Here is a 20,149-nt window from a genome sequence, read left to right on the forward strand (position 1 = left end):
GGTTGGGGGGTAGGGGAACCCCCCAACTTGTGGCCATTGCTGTCTCAACAGGATGACACTCTCCTCTGCTGGTCCCTGCTTCTTTGTGGGTGGAGATTCAGTGATGTGTCTTAGCAGCCGAAGGGCTTAAATCTCCAAACTCGGCCAGGATTAGGGTGGAGCAAGTGAGGCAAAATAAGTGAGTGCAAAATATGAGGGAGGAGGTGACCAAAAAGCTCAGTAATCAAGGTAAATAATAATTTTAAGAAATATTTTAAAAAAAAAATTTTTTTTTTTTGGCTGCGCTGGGTCTTCGTTGCTGTGCACAGGCTTTCTTTTAGTTGCGGCGAGCGAGGGCTGCTCTTCATTGCGGTGCGCGGGGTTCTCATTGTGGTGGCTTCTCTTGTTGCGGAGCACGGGCTCTAGGTGCGCAGGCTTCAGTAGCTGCGGCGTGTGGGCTCGGTAGTTGTGGCTTGTGGGCTCTAGAGCCCAGGCTCAGTAGTTGTGGTGCACAGGCTTAGTTGCTACGCGGCATGTGGGATCTTCCCGGACCAGGGCTCGAACCCGTGTCCCCTGCCTTGGCAGGCAGATTCTTAACCACTGCACCACCAGGGAAGCCCTAAACAATATTTTTTTAAAAATCAAAATTAATGAAAAAAAATCCAAGATAACCAAAATATCAAAAATTTAAATAAAGAGATTCAGTATCGCTGATTTCTTTTCTTTGCCTCAGGCTCTAGCATGGCTTAGCAGGGCACTGCTCCAAACTTCTTTTTTCAAGCAGCTGCCTCCTCCAGGAAGCCTTCCCTGACCCCCGTCTGGTGAGGGCCATGTGGGCTGTTTTCGCCGGCTGGGTGGTATCTGACACCCTCCAGCCTGAGATTCCTGGAGGGTGGGTACACGTCTGAGGTCTGGCTCATGCTTCTAATGCCTTGAATGAGGTTGTCCTAGAGGGGGGTCAGTGCGGAGTCCCGAGTCTGACCTTGGCCTGAAGCCTTTAGTGTAGGATTAGGAACTTGAGAGAGGCCCAAGAAGGGGCTGGGCCCTTCTCAGGGACAGAGGTGGTTTCCTGTTTCCCAGCCCTCATCATTCCAGTAGCCTGGTTGGGCCATCATCCATCATTCCATGTTGAATCTTGAGAATACTGCCTGACCTGTAGCAGCTGCTCAGTTAGAGCTTGTTGTCACTGTCGAGAGGCAGTGAGCAAACTGGTTAAGAGTCTGGAGCTGCACCGTCCAGTAGAAATGTAATGCGAGCCACAAGTGCAATTTGAAATTTTCTAGTAGTCACATTAAAAAGAAACAGGTGAAATTCATTTTAATAATATATTTTATCCAAATATCCAAAATACTATAATTTCATTATGTAATAAATAGAAAAAATTATTGAGATATTTTACATTCTTATTTCTTTGTAGTAAGACTTCAGAATCCAGTGTGTATTGTATAGAGCACACTTCATTATGTGGCCACTTTTGGAGTTTCAGTAGCTATATGTGTCTACTACTAGTTACTGTATTGGACAAAGCAGGTATAGACTATATTCAAATTGCCCCTTCTCAGCTGTGTGACTTTGGGCAAGTTACTTAACCTCTCTGTGCCTCAGTTTCTTCATCTTAAATTGTGAGGTATGTACCTCATAGGGTTGCTATGAGACTTAAACAAGTTAATAAAAAGTGCTTTAGGTGCCTGGCATATAGTAAAAGACTATTTACATTGTCTTATTAAATTCTTTTTAAAAAATCATCATTTGAGTAGCACTGCCATTTTTTGCCAACTCTTTATGAAGTACTAATTAGTTAAGATTTATTTTTGAAATATGCACTTTTAAACCATACCTATTTTAGCCCCATCCTAAGAAATAACTGTGAAGTCTACTTAAGATGAATACCTAACTAGTTAATTTTACATGTTCACCCGTACCCCCTAAAGTCATCCTGCAGCGACCAGCAGTTTGTGGTTGACCCTGCCCTAGTAGCAGGAAACGTGGCTCTGCGCAAGACCTGGCCCTTTGACCCACCCCCCCAAACAGAGCCCCGGCCATCTGAGCTTGTTGGTGGCCTGCCCTCAGGGATGGCCACTTCTTTCTCCTGCCTGGGAACACCTTCTTTTGGTCCCCATACACATTTAGGAGCAGGGCCCCTGGGGTCTCACACCCTTGCCTCACCCCTCTACCCCCCCGCTCTCAGGCTTAGTGGAGAGGGCCCTACCTCCCTGGGTCTCCCCAGGTTCCCCCTGACAGGCTCTGCATTGTGGGGGCCCTGCCTCAGTCATGCAGCTGCATCTACCCCCTCCCCATGTCTTCCCTGGGGGCAGTCCAGCCTCCTGGCCAGGCCCGACATCCCTGCTACAGCCACTGGTCCTGGGGGAGGGCCAGAGAACGGGGTGTCCTGACTCCCCTCTTCCACTGGTGTGGCCTCCACCTCTGGGCAGGCCTGTCATCGGTCTGCCTCCTCACCCCCTCCTCACCCCCGCTAGAAGCCTTCCTCCCTTTAACCATAGCCGGGTTTCCATTAGGCTCCCTGAACCCTTCCCTCTCTTCCCTCTCTTTCTCTACCCTCTTCTCCGTCTCTCGCTTTCTTACATCTCTTTCCTTTTCCTCATCCCTCGCCCCCTCTCCCTTCCTCCTTCCTCTTCTTCCTCCTGGCATCCAGCTGCCCAAAGTGGCTTTGCCTCGTAGGCTTTCTCATTCACCCCTGTCCTTGCAGCTTCCACCTCAGGCCAAGATGAGGAGCCGTTCAGAGTAGCTGCCGCCTCCGGGGGACCCCGGCATTCTGGGCAGCCCAGCTGGTGGTGAGTCAGGGAGGGATGGGGGGCGCTGGGCTGAGTGTGGCAGGCTAAGTCCCAACATTGAGGTGGAGGAGGCTTCATGAAGGTGAGACCTAAGGTCCCGTTTTCCATTTTGAAAACTGAGATTGAGAGGCAGAGAGAGGGTGAGGCCAGAGACCTTGTGAAGAGCCTCCCAAGCGGGCTTTGAAGGGATGGGGCCAGGCAGGGAGGGACCAGTGGGTCAGGTGGGGTTCGTACCTGCTTACTTGATTTCCTTCCATGCCTGGTGAGTTATGGTCTCTTTCTTATTCCCAGATGATCGTGTTATCTTTTAAATTGTAATTTGTTGGAAAATGGTATAAAATTAAAAAGATACAGAGGATACAGTGAAAGGTAACCCTCCCTCTCTTGTCCTGCCAGCTGCGGGTCTCCTCCCCAAAGGCAGTTTCTTGTATACCCATCGGAGTATTCTGTGTATAATGTGTGCATATGTGTATATGTATACGTTTTCTTTTTCTTTAACCCAGATTTTTACATAATAAAACAGTGTTCTGCGCCTTGCTTCCCCACCCAACAATAAATCTTTATATCATTGAATATGAACTTTAGAATCTGCCTGTGGGTAATTTTAGTTGGGATTGTGTTAGCTTTAGCTTAACCCTGGAAGAACTGATATCATTATAATGTTGAGAGCCAGCTTATTTAAGAACATCAAATGTATTTCTGTTCATTCGTGTCTTCCTTTGGGACCCTCAGGAGCCTTTTATTTTTTATTTTTTAAAAAATGTATCTATTTGGCTGTGGCGGGTCTTAGTTGCGGCACACAGGCTCTTTGTTGCGTCGTGCGGGCTTCTCTCTAGTTTTACGCATGGGCTCAGTAGTTGCAGCACGTGGGCTCTCTAGTTGTGGTACGCGGGCTCTAGAGTTGCCCCGTGGCATGTGGGATCTTAGTTCCCTGACCAGGGATCGAACCCACGTCCCCTGCATTGAAAGGCGGATTCTTAACCATTGGACCACCAGGGAAGTCCCTCAGGAGGCTTTTAGAAAAATTCACATAGTTCAATATTTGGATGATAGAAAAAAGATGTAGAGTGAAAAGTTTCCCTCCACCTGAAGGTGGGTTTCCAGGGAAGCTGATGGGGCCCAGGGAGGGCCCGGGCAGTGTGTGCATGTGGTCACGTGTTTTTGTAAATTCTTACAAAAGTAAGATGTTCTTTTTTTTTTTTAATTAAAAAACATTTTTTTTAATTGAGATGTAATTGACAAATAACATTATATTAGTTTCAGGTGTACAACATAATGATTTGATATTTGTATATATTGGAACATGATAAGATACTCTTGTATCCTTTTTCTGAAAGAGGGCATCCAAATTGGGTAAGCTTCAGGCCCTGTGAAGTCTGGCTCTGCTTCTGCTCGCTCCTGTCGCCCTCAACCCTCAGTTTTCCTCCTTACAGGCAACCAGCGTCACCTGTCTCCTATGTATCTTTTCAGAGATATCTTATGCATTTAGTGGTAGACACATACTGATCTATCCTCTCCCCCCACCCCCTTTTTTTTTCCCATGTGAAAGGCAGATTGTTCTCTATACTGTTTTGAACCTTTCTTTGGTCACTTAATACATACTGGAGGTCATCCCTCATCAACACGTAAGGAGTTTCCTCCTTTTTTTACAGAGTTTCCTCATTTTTCTTTAGTCATTTAGCAACACATCTTGGAGGTCATCTCACACTAATATGTAAAACGTTTCCTCATTTTCTGTGGCTCAGTATTCTTCCGTATGACTACACTATAATTTAGTTAACCATTCCCCGATTTATGGGTATTTTGGTTACTTCCAACCTTTTGTTGTTATACACAATGCTGTAACCAATAACCTATGCACGTCATTTTGGACGTGCATCAGGAAGACTGCAGGGTAAGTGCCCATGGGTGGCTGGATCAAAGGGCACAGAAGCATCGGGGTCTCAAATCTATGGTGGCATTGCCCTTCCCAGAGGCACTGGCCTGGCCAGGGAGGGGAATGCCTCACCCTGTCACCACTTAGTGTGGGGAGGTTAAGTTCCTTTTCCTGTGTTTACGAACCGTTTATACTTTTCTTTCTGTGAATTTCTCTGTTCATATTCTTTGCCTATTTTTCTGTTAGGTTACTGGTCTGTGTCTTATTTCTAGGTGCTTTTCACTTTTTAGGAAAATTAATCTATGTTTGGGGTATGAGTGACAGCCCCTAGTTTGTCATTTATCTTTTGGCCTTGCTTATGCCTTTTTATTTTTTTTTAATCATGCAGGAATGTTTGATTTGTATATAGTTGAGTATTTTACTCTTTTCTTTATCCTTCTGGATTTGTATCATTTCCAGAAGGCTTTTGCCTCTCTGAGACAAGGGTTTTTTAAGTCCTTTCATGGTTTTATTTATTATAATGAAATCTTTGATTTACCTGTAATTTATCCTGTTGTAAGGTGTAGAGGTCCAGCTTTGTAGCTTGCTCCACAGCTGTCCCGACAATTTAATAATCCATCTCTTCCCCACTAGTTTGAGATGTTACTTTTGTTGTATACTAAATCGTTAGATTTATTTGGGTCTGTTTTTGAACTTTCTGTTCTGTTTAATTGATCTGTCTGTTCAAGTGCTGGTAACCTGTACTGTTTTAATTGCCATGGTTTTATGTTTTAATACGTGGTGAGGCTGATTCTCACTCTTTACCCTTCCTTTGCCCCACTCCCTCACTTCCAGAATTTTCCTGGCTCTTCCTGCTTGTTTGTTTTTCCACATGAACTTTCAAATAAACTTGTCTAGCCACCGCCCACCCCCCACCCCCCAATTCTGTGTGTGTGCTTAGCAGGATAGTGCATATTTATAAATTAACTGAGAATTAATATCTTTATGATGTTTTCTATCCAGGAGAATATTACGTCTTTCTATCTGTCCAGCTCTTCTTTTTGCCCCTTAATAACATTCCACATTTTTCTCGCTATAAATCCTTTTAATTTTATTTATTTATTTATTTTTGGCTGCATTGGGTCTTCGTTGCTGTGCGCGGGCTTTCTCTAGTTGCCGTGAGTGGGGGCTACTCTTTGTTGTGGTGCGCAGGCTTCTCGTCGCGGAGCTTCTCTTGCTTTTCTTGTGGAGCACGGGCTCTAGACGCACAGGCTTCAGTAGTTGTGGCACATGGGCTCAGCAGTTGTGGCTCGCGGGCTCTAGAGCACAGGCTCAGTAGTTGTGGCGCACGGGCCTAGTTGCTCTGTGGCATGTGGGATCTTCCCAGACCAGGGCTCGAACCCACGTCCCCTGCATTGGCAGGCGGATTCTTAACCACTGCACCACCAGGGAAGCCCGATCCTGCACATTTCTTATTAAGTTTATTCTTGGTGGTTTTTATTTTGTGATGCTATTATAAATGAGGTCTTTCATCCTGGTTTCTACCTGGTTATTGCTTATAAATATCGATTCTATTATATTAATTTTGAACCCAGCTATCTTACTAAATTCTTTTATTGTTTGTAATAGTTTCTCAGCTGAGCTTCTCAGGTTTTCCAACTCAAAACTTATATTATTGTTAAGTAATAGATTAACTCTTCTTTCCCAATTTTTATACCAATGGTATTTTTTTGTTGTCTAGACTTTTATGATGATGGAAGTTTTTCTACTGTTTTTCCATTAAGCAAAGTGCTGGTTTTTATTTTAAGGAAGTGTTGATCCATTTCTATTTTACTGATACTGCAATTTTTGTTTAAGTATGCTGGATATTGAGTTTTATCATATGCCTCTTTAGTATCTGTGGAGATGAACAGATAACTTTTTTCTTTTGATCTGTTAATCACTGCTTTGCATCATCTGTTCCTTGACTCTTGCCAGGTCAGGAGTTCTTTTGAGTATTGGTAGGGGACCTTAGTCCCCATTGCCTAGTGCAAGGCTATTTTGAAAGAACAAATGAATGAATGGCCTTTCCTATACATTCCCCCCTGCCCCTCCTCGGGGGTGGGAGGGGTTGCTCACTCATAGGACCAGGACCCCAGAGGCTGTGTGATGCTGGATTGCCTCATCTCCTGGAGTATTCTGCTTCCTCCAGGGGCATGGAGGTGGGGGTAAGGCTCAACCCACAGACTGGGCCTGCAGGAGCACCAGCAGTGGTATCCCTCAAGCCCACCTATACTTGCTAACCCCTGGGCCTGGCCCTCAGCTGGAAACTGGCACCTCAGAAGGAATTGGGTCCTTGCCTGGGTCTTGCAGCAGGCGGGAGGGAATGTGTGTGCAGACATAGCCACAGCAGTGGCCAAGGCTGTGGATGGGGGTTAGGGTAGTACCAACTCTGAAGGTCCTGGAGGGCTTCCTAGAGGAGCTGGATGCTAGGAGGCCACAGGGGTGGGGTGTCAGGTTTCAGGCAGTGGGAGAAGCCTGCGTGTTCAGAGACCAGGCAGTACCTGGCCTTGCCTGGCACATGGGACACAGGGGAGAGGGCTTAAACACAGAGCTTACCCCATGGCATGGGAAAGCCACAGAAAATTGTTGACTGGGGACCTATACCTGGGCAACCATGCCTCTGACCTGTGCCCGTGTATCTCTTCCAGGTCTGGACAGAGTCCTGCTGGCTGGCTTCTGCTGACAGGAACCATGGCAGAGGCCGGGGATGGGGCCCTATCGGTGGCCGAGTGGCTGCGGGCACTGCACCTGGAGCAGTACACCAGGCTCTTTGAGCAGCACGGACTGGTGTGGGCCACAGAGTGCCAAGGCCTCAGCGATGCCCGCCTGGTGGACATGGGCATGCTGCTCCCCGGCCACCGCCGCCGCATCCTGGCTGGCCTGCTCCGAGCCCACACGCCCCCAGCCCCTGCACCCCGCCTAACCCCACGGCCCGTGCCCATGAAGCGTCATGTCTTCCGCTCACTACCTGTGCCCACCACTCCACCGGAGCCACTGCCCACGGCTGGAGAGGACGAGGGGCTACCCACTGCCCCACCCATCCCGCCCCGGAGGAGCTGCCTTCCACCCGCCTGCTTCTCCACCCCATCCACGTCTGCCCCAGACCCTGTGCTGCCCCCGCTGCCTGCCAAGCGGCATTTGACAGAGCTCAGCGTTCCGCCCGTGCCCCCTCGCACTGGGCCCCCCAGCCTGCTGGTGAGGTGAGTGGATGCCGTCCAGAATGGAGGAACATGAGCAGAGGATCTAGAGGGTTGAGGGGAAGTCTGTGGCCTTTGCCACTAGGGTAAGAAAGGCACCTTGGTGGAGGGAACAGCATGTGCAAAGCTCAGAGGTGGGACGCACCGTCCTCAGGTGCTCTGAGCAAACAGTGTGGCTGAACTGTTGTGTGAGTGAGGGTGGGCTCGTGGATGGCGCTGGTGGGACATGCTGTGAAGGCCAGGCGGGGATCCCAGGGAGTTTTTAAGCAGAGCGATCGGATGAAAGCTGAGTACGGAAAGGATGACCCCGGCTGCTGGTAAGGTTGATGGGGGAGGAGGCTGGGAGACCAGTGAGAGGGCGCAGGGCCAGGTGGGAGGCCCCCGCTCAGGCTGTGCTAGTGAGACTGGAGAGAAGTAGGCAGATTGGAGTGAGAGGTCAGCCCTAGAATGGACGGGACTTGGGGACGGCCTGGGCATGAGCAGAGAGGGAGAGAGGAGGCGCATGGCATCCAGGTTCCCATCTTGGGTAGATGGTGGTGCAGTCCCTGATCTGGGATCTGGCCACAGGAGGGAGTTTGGGAGGAAGTCTGGAGTTCAGTTTGGGGCCTGGTGAGATACTGGGAGAGCAGAGTGCATTTCTCAAGTCAGGAGGTAGCATGTGGAGGAAATGGGAAGTCTAGAATGAAGAACTCGTTCTGGAGGACGCAGCAACTGCCCTGGGCCTGGCGCCGGTGCTCCTGTCTTCCCCTTTCACACTGCTCCTGCCAAATGTCACCCGATCCTGGAGACACTTCTCAGGCCACATCCTACTCACCCTCCCTCCTCCCCAGAACTGTTTTCTCCCCTCCTAGCTCCTGGTACTCCTTGTTTTCTTGAGTTTCCTCCTAATTCTGTGGACATGCCATTTAACCTCCTTTACATATGCCCTCCCTTCCTGCCATTTGCTGGGGTGCCCAGCTTGGAGGAGCATCCCCAGGTATGGCTGGATATATGGGGTATCATGGAGCTTTATTGCAGCACTTGGACAAGTCAGCCTGATCTGGGAAGGCTTCTTGGAGGAGGAAGAACTGTGCAGAGAGAGGTCTCCTGGTCCCTGTTACTGTTGGGCACTGTGCTGGGTGCTTTGCTCACATGCTCTCGTTTGATCCCTGTTCAAGTGCTCTGGGGCATTTGTGTCCTGTTTTAAAGCAGAGAAACTAAGACTCAGAGAAGGGAGGGGGCCACTGGCTGGATCCATGCCAAGTATATGCTAGGGGAGCCGCCGTGGGGAGGGTCTGGGAAGTTTTCCTCACCCAGAGAGGGGCTTAAAGTAAAGGGGCCTTCAAAGCCAAGCCAGAGCTTTGGTGTTTTGAGGTTTGATTGGTGAAAGCACAAAAAGGTTATTGTGCCTTTCCCGGGTTCACACAACTGGGAGCAGCACTGGGGTCCCCCCGGAGCCTGGCTTATAGCCCGGACTGGAGTTTCCTGGTGCCACTGCACCCTCTAGTGGCCACTTCCTGCATGTAGGAGTAATTTCTATTTCCTTTAACTCCATCATTAGGATGGAGTGTGTGTCTGTCTGTCTGTCTGTCTATTTGCTTGTCTCTGGGGTTTGGGAGTGGGTGAACAAGGGCAGGAGGCAGGGCCCTGTCCATAGGAAGTTCACAAAGGCTGAGGAGGCAAAAACCCCAGTCGAGGAGTGGACGCCTGGGTTCCTGCCTAGAAGGCAGGATACCTGAGCAGGTCCAGCTGGCTCCATGACTCTGATTAGGAGCTGCCCCTCTGGGCCTGTTTCCCCATCAGGTGTCCTCCTTGGCCCTCCATGGCCCTCCTGGTACTAACATCTGAATTCAGGAGACTTTCTGGGTAGAGCAAGGGTCCTATCTTCACCCCAGGGTACCAGGCCCCACTCTCAGATCCTCAGTCTGAACTTAGCTAACGTCTGGGAGAGGCCAGACTCCCATGGTCAGGAGTCCGGCCCCTTGTAGCTAGAGGACCCAAAATTCATTCCGTGCTCACAGAATTTGTAGGCAATTATTCCTTGCAATTTGGGGCTGTTCCTTAGGGCAGAGTGGCAGGTGAGCTGCCAAGCCTGGCTTCCTGTGTCCTGGGGTCTTTGATATTTGGAATTGTGGGCATCTGCAGTCCTAGCATCCTGGGCTCGCAAGGTGTACAAAGTCTTTAAAGCCCAGAGGGAGAAAAACTAAGGGTGGACAGAGCCTCACATATGTGTAACAGGCGAAGGCTGGGCAGGTTTGGGGCGAGGATGGAGCCTGACTGGCTACCCTGTCCCCTCATAGCCCCTTTCTATGACTCCAGGCTCCGTGGTGCACAGTGGAAGACTTCTCAGCCTGGCCTGCTCCTGCCCCCCTTGCAGGAGTCCCCGCTTCCTGATGTGGCCTTCCTGTCCTTGCCTGCACCCTCTAGTGATGAGGGTCTCACCCTCTCAATCTTAGGGCCTCTTACACCAGATCAGGTGGTGACTGAGGGAGCTTTTTTGCCTGGCTCCAGTCCATCACTGGGCTCCCCAGCAGAATTTGGGATTTAGTGACTCCACATGAGGGCATGCCTGGCCGGTTTGTGAGTGTGCACCCATAGGCGTGTGTCTGTCAGGGTAGTAGCGTGTCTGTGTATTTTTGCATCCACACATGTTCTAAGGGAGGTGATGTATGATCCTAACGTATGCATGCAGGTGGGGATTTATACAGTTTCAGTGGTGACTTGCTGTAGTGTGTGCAAATTTATCAAGGCCTGTGTGCACACATACACGTGCCCATGCCTACTGGTATTGTGGGGACTCCAACAGCGTGAGTGTATTTGTGAGTGCGTGTGATGTGGGTGGTGAATTGGCATGTGTGTTATTTGTGTACTGTCAGGTGTGAGCCAGTGTGTGCTTGTGCTGTGTTTGCACATGCTGCCAAGAGGCTGAGCCCCCTAGAATGTCAGCTCCATTAGTGCTCAGATGCTCGTCAGTTTCATCTACTACTGACTCCCCAACATATGAAACAGTGCCAGGTGCCTAATAGGCACTCAGCAAGTGTTTGCTGTGTTAGTAAATAGATGAGGCCTGCATGAGCTTCTGTACTGCCAGGCGCTGAGCACATGTGCTGCCCATGCTGACTCAACCCTAGTGGACCCTGGACAGTAGGGTTACAGGACACCCCAAATCCCTTCCCACTACCCGATCTCTGTCACCCCAGGCCTCTTAGAAAGGGAGAGACTTCAAGGGAGGCAGGCAGAAAAGGAGCAGGGATGGGGTCCTCTCCCCTCTGCCCCAGCTGGGTCAGGACTCTCAGAACCAGGTTCATTATTCTGCCTGGCCTGGGAGGACCCCATTGCACCCTCAAAGGGTCTGCACACCCACCATCACTTAAGCCTGTCATAGGGAACTAGCTGACAAGTCCAGAGATCCTGAGAAACTTGTTCAAAGTCACACAGCCCAGTGCAGGGGAAGCTCATGTTCAAACCCTGCCTCCTGGCCTGGGACTGTCTACTCAGCTCTAAGTATCATAGATGTGAACGCTCTGAGCCTGCTTCCCTGAGCGTGGCAGAGAGGTCATGGCTGATCCAGGGTTCCAGGGTCACCCGGCAGAGCCCCTCCTAGGCTGCTCTGGGCCTCTGTTTCCTCCTCTGATACCTGGATGTCTGGAGATACCTTGGGACGAGGGAGTATTTGTCCAGACAGGACAGCTACCAGCTAGAGTCACACTGCAAGGCCTCCCACCTGTGCCCTCGACCACCCTGCAGCCCAGCCAATCCCTGGTCTTCCTGAAGGCTGATCACTTGTTGCCAGGGCAGAACTTGCTCCCTTCAGAGAGCCTCTTTCCCAGCTTCTCTGGGCCTCCTTGTGGGCGTGGGGAGGGGCCAGCCAAGGTCAGGGCCTTCTGGGTGTCCACTCTGTAAGGTCCTGCTAGATGGCACTGGGGTGGCTTGTCCACTCACTCCAGCTGGGTGGGGGGGCAGCCTGGGGGCGGAGAGGAAGTGTCTGTCCCGGGGGATTCTGGGTGACTTTTCTCTCTGTCTCAGTCCGTGTTTTCAGGAAGTGTGTGTGTTGGCCAGGGCTGCAGGGGGGCGGGGGGAGGTGGAGAGCAGGAAGCTAGAGGAGACCAGAGCTGGATTCAGACACAGACACACACGTACACGTACACACACTCACTCACTCTCGCGGACAGACCCACAGTTACACACAGGAACACACACTCAGACAAGTGATCACAGACACTCAGACCCAAATCACAGGTGCACAGAGCCATGCCTGGACCCAGACGCGGCCTCAGACATACCCAGGGAGTGGGGCCAGGCTGTCTGTGAGACCAGCCCAGGTCGGACACAGGCTGCACAGGCAGGGAACGGCACACGCTGGGCCCGGCTGACCAGAGCCACAGGAGTCCTCGGGCCCTGGACCCAGAGGGCGTCAGAGGGTGAGCGAGGGGCCGCCTTGGGCTGGGCTGTCGGCCAAGGGAAGGTGGGGAGGCTCCTCTGGCGGGCCTGGGAGGGCAGGAATCCCTGTCTGTCTGCCACCTCTCCGCAGGCTGGGTTTTTTGTGCTGGTCTCCTCCCCCTCCCTTTTTTACTCTCAGAATTTTCTGACTTCTTTCACTTTCTCTACATTTTCTGTTTTTCTCCTGCCCTTTCCTTTTCTCCCCTCTCTCTTCCCCCTCTCTGCCCTGGGCTTTCCAGGTCTCCATTTCCCCATAAAACTCTCTCCGCAGTCCGCTGGGAGCCCCCGGGGCCTGTTTTCTGGGCTGCACAGACTCCTCCTCTGTGGGGTCTCTGCCCCAGGAAGGATCTGGTGCTGATCTCGGTTCTGACTCCCTGCACCCCACTGAGGATTGCCTCCAGAGGCTTAGGTGACTTCTCTCAGGGTCAAATTCAAGGGTGCTGTGGCTCTGGGCAGCTCCTACCAGAGCCCCCTTGCCCTCCCCCCAGTCCAGGTGATAGGAAGGCCTGCCAAGGGCTGGTACTTAGCTGGCGACTTCCTATCCCTCCTTCCAGGGCTGGTGGTGTGGTGGGGGTGCCTGTGTCATTGCGGGGCTCCCCCCAATTGCTGTGATCCCTAATGAGCTCAATAACCCTGTGCTTGGGCCACTGGGGACATAGGGATTCCTCTAACCAGGCCCTGTCTGTGTACCTGGCCCTGCCCTGCGCCCTTGGCTCATCTTTCCATAGGGCCCAGCAGACACCTGCACCTTCTCCTCCAGCCAGGCCAGCCCTGGGATGGGGGAGAGGGGCTAGTACAGTTGTGAGCCACCTGAAGGGTGAACTTCCTCCCCTGCTGCCTTCACAAGCCAGCACAGGGTCAGGCCTGGGAAGCAGGAAGAGCTGCCATGGGAGACCTGGACCTCAGCCCTTTCCTGCCCATGACAGCAAGACTCCCAACTGTGTGAGCTTAGAGGAGGGAGCAGTTTGGGTGGACTTCCTGGTGAAGGAGGCGTGTCCTGAGCACAGGGGAGTCGATGATCCGGGTCATCTGGGGATTAAACAAAAAAAAGACTCCCAGCAGGATGTCTGGCACATAGCGGGTACTTAGCAAGTGGTAGCTATATTGTTCCAGGGTGAAGTACAAAGAGCTGGGTGAAAGCTTGGTTTTGAGGGTGGATGCCAGTTCAGTCGGGCACTGCTGTATGGAGGGATGGAGAGCTGCTGACCTCCAGTAATCAGTATGTGAGTGGGGCGATGGTCATTCATTCATTCCGAACACAGTCAAGGAAGCCCCCTCTGTGTTGGGTGATGCTGTGGCATGGAGAGGGATTGGCCTGAGGGGACTCACAGCATATGCAAAATCTGAGAGGCATACCGCAGACGTCACATCTAAGAAAGTGAGACCCCAAGAAGGGCTTTCTCTGCTGTGGCTTGGGCAGAAGTAAATAGGACAGAGCCCGGAAAGCGCTAGAGGGGCTGACCCTTGGGCCTCATGATGGAGAAGGAAGGACGAGGGCAGCCACGGAGGAAGAAAGAAACATAGGGCTGAGGCCTGGGCCCCAAGTAGAACGAGGAAGTGGGCAGTTGGGAAAGATTGCCCCTGTGGGAAGAGGAGGGCAGAAGAGGAGGCAGATGTGTCCAAATCAGGGTCTGATCCCACCTCTTGGCCCTGCTGGTGAAAATCCAGGAGGTGGGTTTGGGCTGGGTCCCTCCAAGGCCTGTGTGACCCTGTAGGGGGAAAGTCCTGATTCCAGGACAGGGTATAGGCCTGGGTCCTTGGTCCCCTGAGGTCAGTTCAGTGAAGCAAACATTGACAGATACAACTATACTGAGTGCTCAGAAGTGTGGGGACTGGAGAAGCCTCAGGAGGCCCCTGGGGCATGAAGGGAGGCGCAAAGTGGAGGAGGAAGATGTATGATTTGCACCTTTGGAAGGAGGAGTAGGAGATGGCCAGATGGAGTTGCGTTCCTGGTGGAAGGAACAACGTATGCGAAAGCCTGGAAGTATGCATTTATGGAATGCAGCTCAGTCAAGGTTGGCTGGAATGTAAGAGTGGATCAGTTCAAGGCCAGCCTGAGATATTCAGGCTGCCCCACTCTGCAGCCCTGCCCATCTGCCCTTATGGTGATTGACATAAATAGAAAGGAGTGAAGGGAGAGCCAGGGGCCACCCTGGAGGAGAGGGCTATGGGACAGGTTACTGGCCCATCCTGTGGGGCCTTAGCCTCCTTTAGCCACAGGCAGGGTGAGAAAGTTGTGCTGGTGACATGTGGCAGTTGGCTCTCCTTACTGAATTATCAGTGAGCCTGGAAGCAGACCAGAGAGGAACCTGAGGCTCAGAGGTAAAGTGACCTGCTTTGTAAGGACACAAACTGATATGAGGTCTCGCTGGGATGCAAGCCCAGACCCACCTGGCTGCAAAGCTCTGTCTCTTACCTACAGTGACCACAAATCTCATTTCGTCCAGGACAGGCCTGCTTACACCTGTTGCCCTGACATAGTTATTAATAGGGCCTCTTTTAACTCTCGGAAATGTTCTGGTTTATATGATTAATTATATGGTCACTCTACTCGTACCCATTCTGGCTCGGGACCCTCATATATCCCTCAACCCGCAGATACAAGGTTGGCTGTGTGTATTTGCCCTAAACCAATAAAACAAACCTTCTTAGGCTGAGGGCCCAGCCTGGAGTGGGCCCTGCCCAGGAGTGCCCAGATCCATATGTCACTTGGATAGAGGAGAAAGGGGCTGAAGGAGCAGAGGAGCCAGGAATGAGGGGCAGGGGGTGAGCAGCTGTGTGTGGGCATCTTGGAGGCTACCTAGAAGAGGCCCACTGAGCCGTATTTTGAGGTACAGATAGGCTTTCCATGGACTGAGATGTAAGGAGAGGGCAGGGAGATGCAGGCAGGAGGAAGTGGTGTGAGCGAAGGCTCATAGGAGGGACCACTGAGTCCCTGCTCAGGTTTGGGGTTGATCTTCTGGTCTTGTGGGGTCAGAGATCAGTGGGGAACATCCCAGCTGGACCTTAGCTGCAGACTGGAGCTGGGGCTGCTCTAAGGGGTGTAGGCACTGAGTGGCCAGGACTCTGGCTGGGTTAGGGTCATTCTGTGGGCACTGCCCCTTCCCCTGGGATTTTCCCACATCCGTGCCTTCCTGATACCACTTCTCCTTTCCTGGGCCTGGCTCTGACTCAGCATGACCCTGGTGCCTTTTGGTAGGCAGGCGGGGGGTCAGCTTGGAGGCTTCCTGGAGGAGGTGTCTAGAATGAGGTTGGGAGGCCCATGGGGCCCCCTTGCTCCCACCTTCTTGGCACATAGCCCTCTTCCTGCAAAGGCTTTGCTGGGAGAGGAGCCCTTAGCATCTGTTCCCCTCTCCTTTCTTACCGTGGTAACACGGCCATCAGAACTGTGATCACATTTCCTTTTGGATGGAACATCAACCCTAGAGCTGCCTGGATCCTGAGTTGGGTGGCCAGTGTGAGGAGACGGGCCTCAGAGAAGCCCTCAGATCCTGGCTGTGGCCTCCTCATTTGCCACTGGTGGTTGAGCTTTCAGCTGTGGTGCTGGACTTCCTGGGTGCAAATCCCAGCTGTGGGACCAAGGACAAATTACTTCGTGTCTTTGTGCCTCCGTTTCCTCATCTGTAAAGTGGGAATAGCAATAAGGCATACGTTATTGAATGAATGAATCCACGTAAAGCACCTAGAAGACAGCTGGGAAAACACACACACACATAATTAATAAGAATTAATTAATCCAGGTCTTCATTTATTCATCCCTGCTGAGTGCTGGGCATACAGTAGTGAAGAAGGTGGGTATGGCACTTGTCTTAGGGAACCCACATGCTGGGGAGCCAGGCCTCAGGAAGGGCAGAACCCTCTCATATGATCAGGCAGTGATGGGGGAGGACTGGGGGCCAGAGATGGGAGGACCGATGCCGCTTGGGCTCTGAGGATACTCTGTTGCCATCACCTTTGCCTCAGCACTGGCCCTCAGTCCTGGGGGAGGTGGGGAGCCAGGCCCACTCAGCCTGCTTGGTACTGGAAGGGCAGAGCCTGTCCCCCCTGCTCTGAGCCAGTCTGACTGGTCCTGGTCCAACAGCTTGGAGCTCTGCTGTCAGCTGATCACAGGCTGGGCCCCCAAGGGCCCCTTCCTCTTGGAGTCTGGGAGACTGTGTGATAGACTGCTTTGCTTGTCAAAAAGTCTCCAAGGACATTGTGCTTGACTAGCTGGGGGGCCGACACCGCAGGTCATGCCCTTGGGCCTGTGTGTACTCACTCAGCCTTTCATTTGCTTCTCTCCCCACCCTGTCGGCCAACCTATCCACCTACCCATCCACCCCCCACCCACCCATCCAACATGCTCTCGTTGCTCACTCAGCCAGGCCCTATGGGTGGGCTGTGGGGATAAAGAGTCAAGTCCAAGGCTGCCCCTGCCCTAAAGAGACTCAGGGTCAAGTCGGGGAGACAGCCTAGTACAGTGTCCATCAGGGGGTCTTCGTAGGTCCAGCTAAACCCCTACCCTAGGCCCACTTGGCATCAGATTCCCTGAGAAGCATATAGAGAGGGAATAGCTGGCCACCAGGACAGCAGCAGGTCTTCCTCTGCTGTGGGGTCCTTGTGGCAGTCAGTGCCACTGTCCACACATCTGTCCAGGAGCTGTTCTCTGTGGTCCTCCAGGGGGCAGCTCAGGGATGAGGGATGAGACTCACAGCCAACAGGTGTGGGCGCCACCCTGGCTTAGAGAACTCTTGCCCCAAGGGGCCAGTATGTCTTCTAACAACCGCACAAGTGTGGTTTCAGGTCCCTGCACAGGCTGTGCCCGGTTACGAGCCACCACACTCTGGGAAGTCCAAAGCTCCGACTTCTCCCCCAGGTCAAGAGACCAGTTACAGTTTCTCCTAGTCTAGGTGCAGTTCCACACTCAGGCCACTTTTGCCAAAGGCATTGCTGCCTCAGAGCATGGCTGACATACTACTTTTAGCAGGTTTCTAGGGGGAAAGAGTTTTTTTGTTCATTCTTTACCCTTGGAGAGGAAGGAGATAGGGTGCAGGGTAATGTGGAAGTAGCCAGGTGTCCTAAGAAGCACCCAGACTGTGGAGTCAGGGTTCAGGTCCTGGCTTAGATGCTAGTACAGTACCTGGCACAAAGGAGGGAGGTACTAAAAAGCAAAAGTTACTTGGAATAATTCATCTAAAGCTCATATCAGAGGGGAACGTGGGCAGGGCCTGGAGGAGCAGGAAGGAGGGGTCAGGAAAAACTTTCAGAGAAGGGGCACTTGAGTAAGAAGTTAAAGAATGAGTAGATGTTCTCTGATCAGAGACCAGGGAGCAAGGTATTCCTGCAGGAGGCAACAGCAGGAGCAAAGGCCTGGCATCATGGTCATGCCCCAGCCCTTCCTTGCTTTCTCGGTGGTCACACACTGTCAGCCACTGCCAGGAACACTGGGGCAGTAGACCAGGCTGAAATCACCAGTGAAGAAAGTTGCCCACCCGCTCTAATGCTCCTCCTCAGCCCCTGCTGGATGCTGGCAGAGACAGCAGTTGGGGCCAGGCTTCTAGAGCTCAAGCACCTGTTCTGGCTGGTGGTCTCTGTGCATCCTGTGTGCTGACGCATGACACGCCTTGTCTTGGTTAATCCTCCAGCCACCCTGCCACAACAGTTTTGTAGTCCTCATTTTACAGAAGAGGAAACTGAGGCTCAGAAAGGCTAGGTGCTTGCCCCAGGACACACAGGAACTAAGACTGAGGCAAGGTTGAAACCCACGTCTCTGATGTCCTTTGGAGACACTCAGCCTGCAGGAAGCAGTGCGATCTGTGTTGAGACAGGCAGACAGGAGCACTGTGGCCGTGGGAGTCCAGGCACCTTGAACCTGGCCTTGGAGTCAGAGAAGGCTTCTGGGGGGAGTGCTGGCAGAGATGAGAAGTGTGGTGGGTTCAGGTGAGTTTGAGGGGTCCCGGGGGATGGTGAATATTCAAGACAAGAGAGAAGATGGTCTTGATCCAGAGACCCACAGCTCACGGCCTCAGGACTTGGTTTCTAAGGCTCTGGTCTGTGCCCTTGGCCTCGATGCCCATTTCAGTCCTGCGCCATCCATTCTCCAACAAACGCCTTCTTATCCTTAAAAGGTCAGGTCCAGGGACTTCCCTGGTGGCACACTGGTTAAGAATCCGCCTGCCAATGCAGGGGACACGGGTTCGGTCGCTGGTCCAGGAAGATCCCACATGCCACGGAGCAACTAAGCCCGTGCGCCACAACTACTGAGCCTGTGCTCTAGAGGCCGCGAGCCACAACTACTGAGCCTGCGTGCCACAACTACTGAAGCCCGTGCGCCTAGAGCCCATGCTCCGCAACAAGAGAAGCCACTGCAATGAGAAGCCCACGCACTGCAATGAAGAGTAGCCCCTGCTCGCCGCAACTAGAGAAAGCCCGTGCACGGCAACAAAGACCCAATGCAGCCAAAAATATAAATAAATAAATAAATAAAATATAAATAAATAAAAGCTCAGGTCCAGTCTTCCCTGACTCCCCAGGCTAGGATGCAAACCCCCCCCCACCCCATTCTGGTCTTCATCTTTCTTTTAGAGTGGAGACCAAGTGGGTACATGTGGCTAAAAGTTAGCACTTTGGGGTCAGGTGACCCTGTCCCAGCAAGGCAGGGCCAGCTCATGAAGCCAAAGAAGGTACCTGCTCTGGGGAGCTTGGAGGGTTTGGGGCAGGGGAGTGAGGCCAGGAGGGCTCTGAGTGTGTGGAACGAATGAGTTGTGCTGCTGCTCATGTGAGCTGGGGGCGCAGTGGGTTTGAGTCCTGTTTCTGTCTCAGTGTCGCTGGCGCAGTGACTCAGCCGCACTGAACTTGATGCCCAACTTTTGGTCTGTTCCCAGCCTTCCTGCCAAGGAAGAAGAGTTACTGTCACCGCCACCATCATTCCCTCCCCAGCCAGAGCCTGAGGAGCCCCCGGCCACCTTCCCCCGGGGGCCTCCCCAACCCCCATCTCCACCTCCCAGCCCCCCAGAGATTCCCCCGAAGCCTCTCCGCCTGCTCCCGGAGTTTGGTGAGTGCCATAGCGAAGCATGGGGCTCTGGGTAGGTGGCCTGGGATCAGGGCTGGAGAGTCTGCAAGGGCGTAAGGATCGTGCTCCCCTTTCTGTTGGGCCCTGCCACCGACCCACTCTTTGGCCCTGGACAGGTGAGCATCCTTCCCTTCATCCTCAGAATGGAGACAGCACCCAGCTCTCTGACCTATTGACTGTTAGGTGTGGGCAGATGGCAGACTTCCTGATTTGCCCATGGTTTAAAGTCTGGGACTGTTTTCCATGGTCATGGGCAGTTTGCTTTTCCTCGGATTGTCTACTTTTTCTTGTCTCAATTCTTGCTTTTTTTTAGCCTTTTTAAGACAGTCCCTACTCTGACCCCCAAGCTTGCTGCCCAGTCAGACCTCCCTGTGGTGGCCTGGCCTCTCCTTTGGCCACCCCCTAGTGCTGTCCTGTGAAGCCCTGAGAATATAAATAGCACTTCCTGTCCTTTGTGCCTTTTTTTGAAAGCCAAGCCAGGGTGGGGCAGGGTCTTTCTTAGGCTGGGGGAGGCCAGGCTTCTTTGCCGCTGAGTCTCCCCCTCCCCTCTATCTCCCCAGATGACCCTGACTACGATGAGGTCCCAGAGGAGGGGCCGAGGGCCCCAGCTGCCGTGATGACCAAGAAGGTGGGTCAGGCAGTGGTTAGGGTTTGGGCTGTCTGCCTGTCAGCGTGGAGGGCGGGCTACCCAGGTGCCTTTCAGACCCTGGGGACCACCAGATAGAGAGTAGGTAGCCGGCTCCCTGGAGAGTTCCCTTCCCCTTCATGTCTTGCTGTGTGGGGGTCTGGGGGCTCTGGTTTGTGGCTCCAGATC

General features: G+C 52.5%; 1 protein-coding gene across 6 annotated transcripts in view; it reads left to right on the forward strand.

The window, feature by feature from the left end:
- The window catches only part of ARAP1 (ArfGAP with RhoGAP domain, ankyrin repeat and PH domain 1), a 62,835-nt gene that overhangs the window by 15,042 nt on the left and 27,644 nt on the right, over positions 1-20,149 (forward strand). For 3 of the 6 annotated variants that reach the window (XM_061201296.1, XM_061201297.1, XM_061201295.1), the window contains exons 1-3: positions 12,176-12,265; positions 19,148-19,317; positions 19,896-19,963. In XM_061201296.1, the coding sequence (XP_061057279.1) occupies positions 19,952-19,963 (12 nt within the window). In that variant the 5' untranslated portion in view covers positions 12,176-12,265; positions 19,148-19,317; positions 19,896-19,951. Of the gene's footprint in view, positions 1-7,316; positions 7,869-12,175; positions 12,266-19,147; positions 19,318-19,895; positions 19,964-20,149 lie in introns of those variants that run through there. The other 3 variants (XM_061201293.1, XM_061201294.1, XM_061201298.1) reach the window with 2 other exon arrangements.

The sequence above is a fragment of the Eubalaena glacialis genome, chromosome 10 (assembly GCF_028564815.1).
Source record: "Eubalaena glacialis isolate mEubGla1 chromosome 10, mEubGla1.1.hap2.+ XY, whole genome shotgun sequence".
Classification (NCBI taxonomy): Eukaryota; Metazoa; Chordata; class Mammalia; order Artiodactyla; family Balaenidae; genus Eubalaena; species Eubalaena glacialis.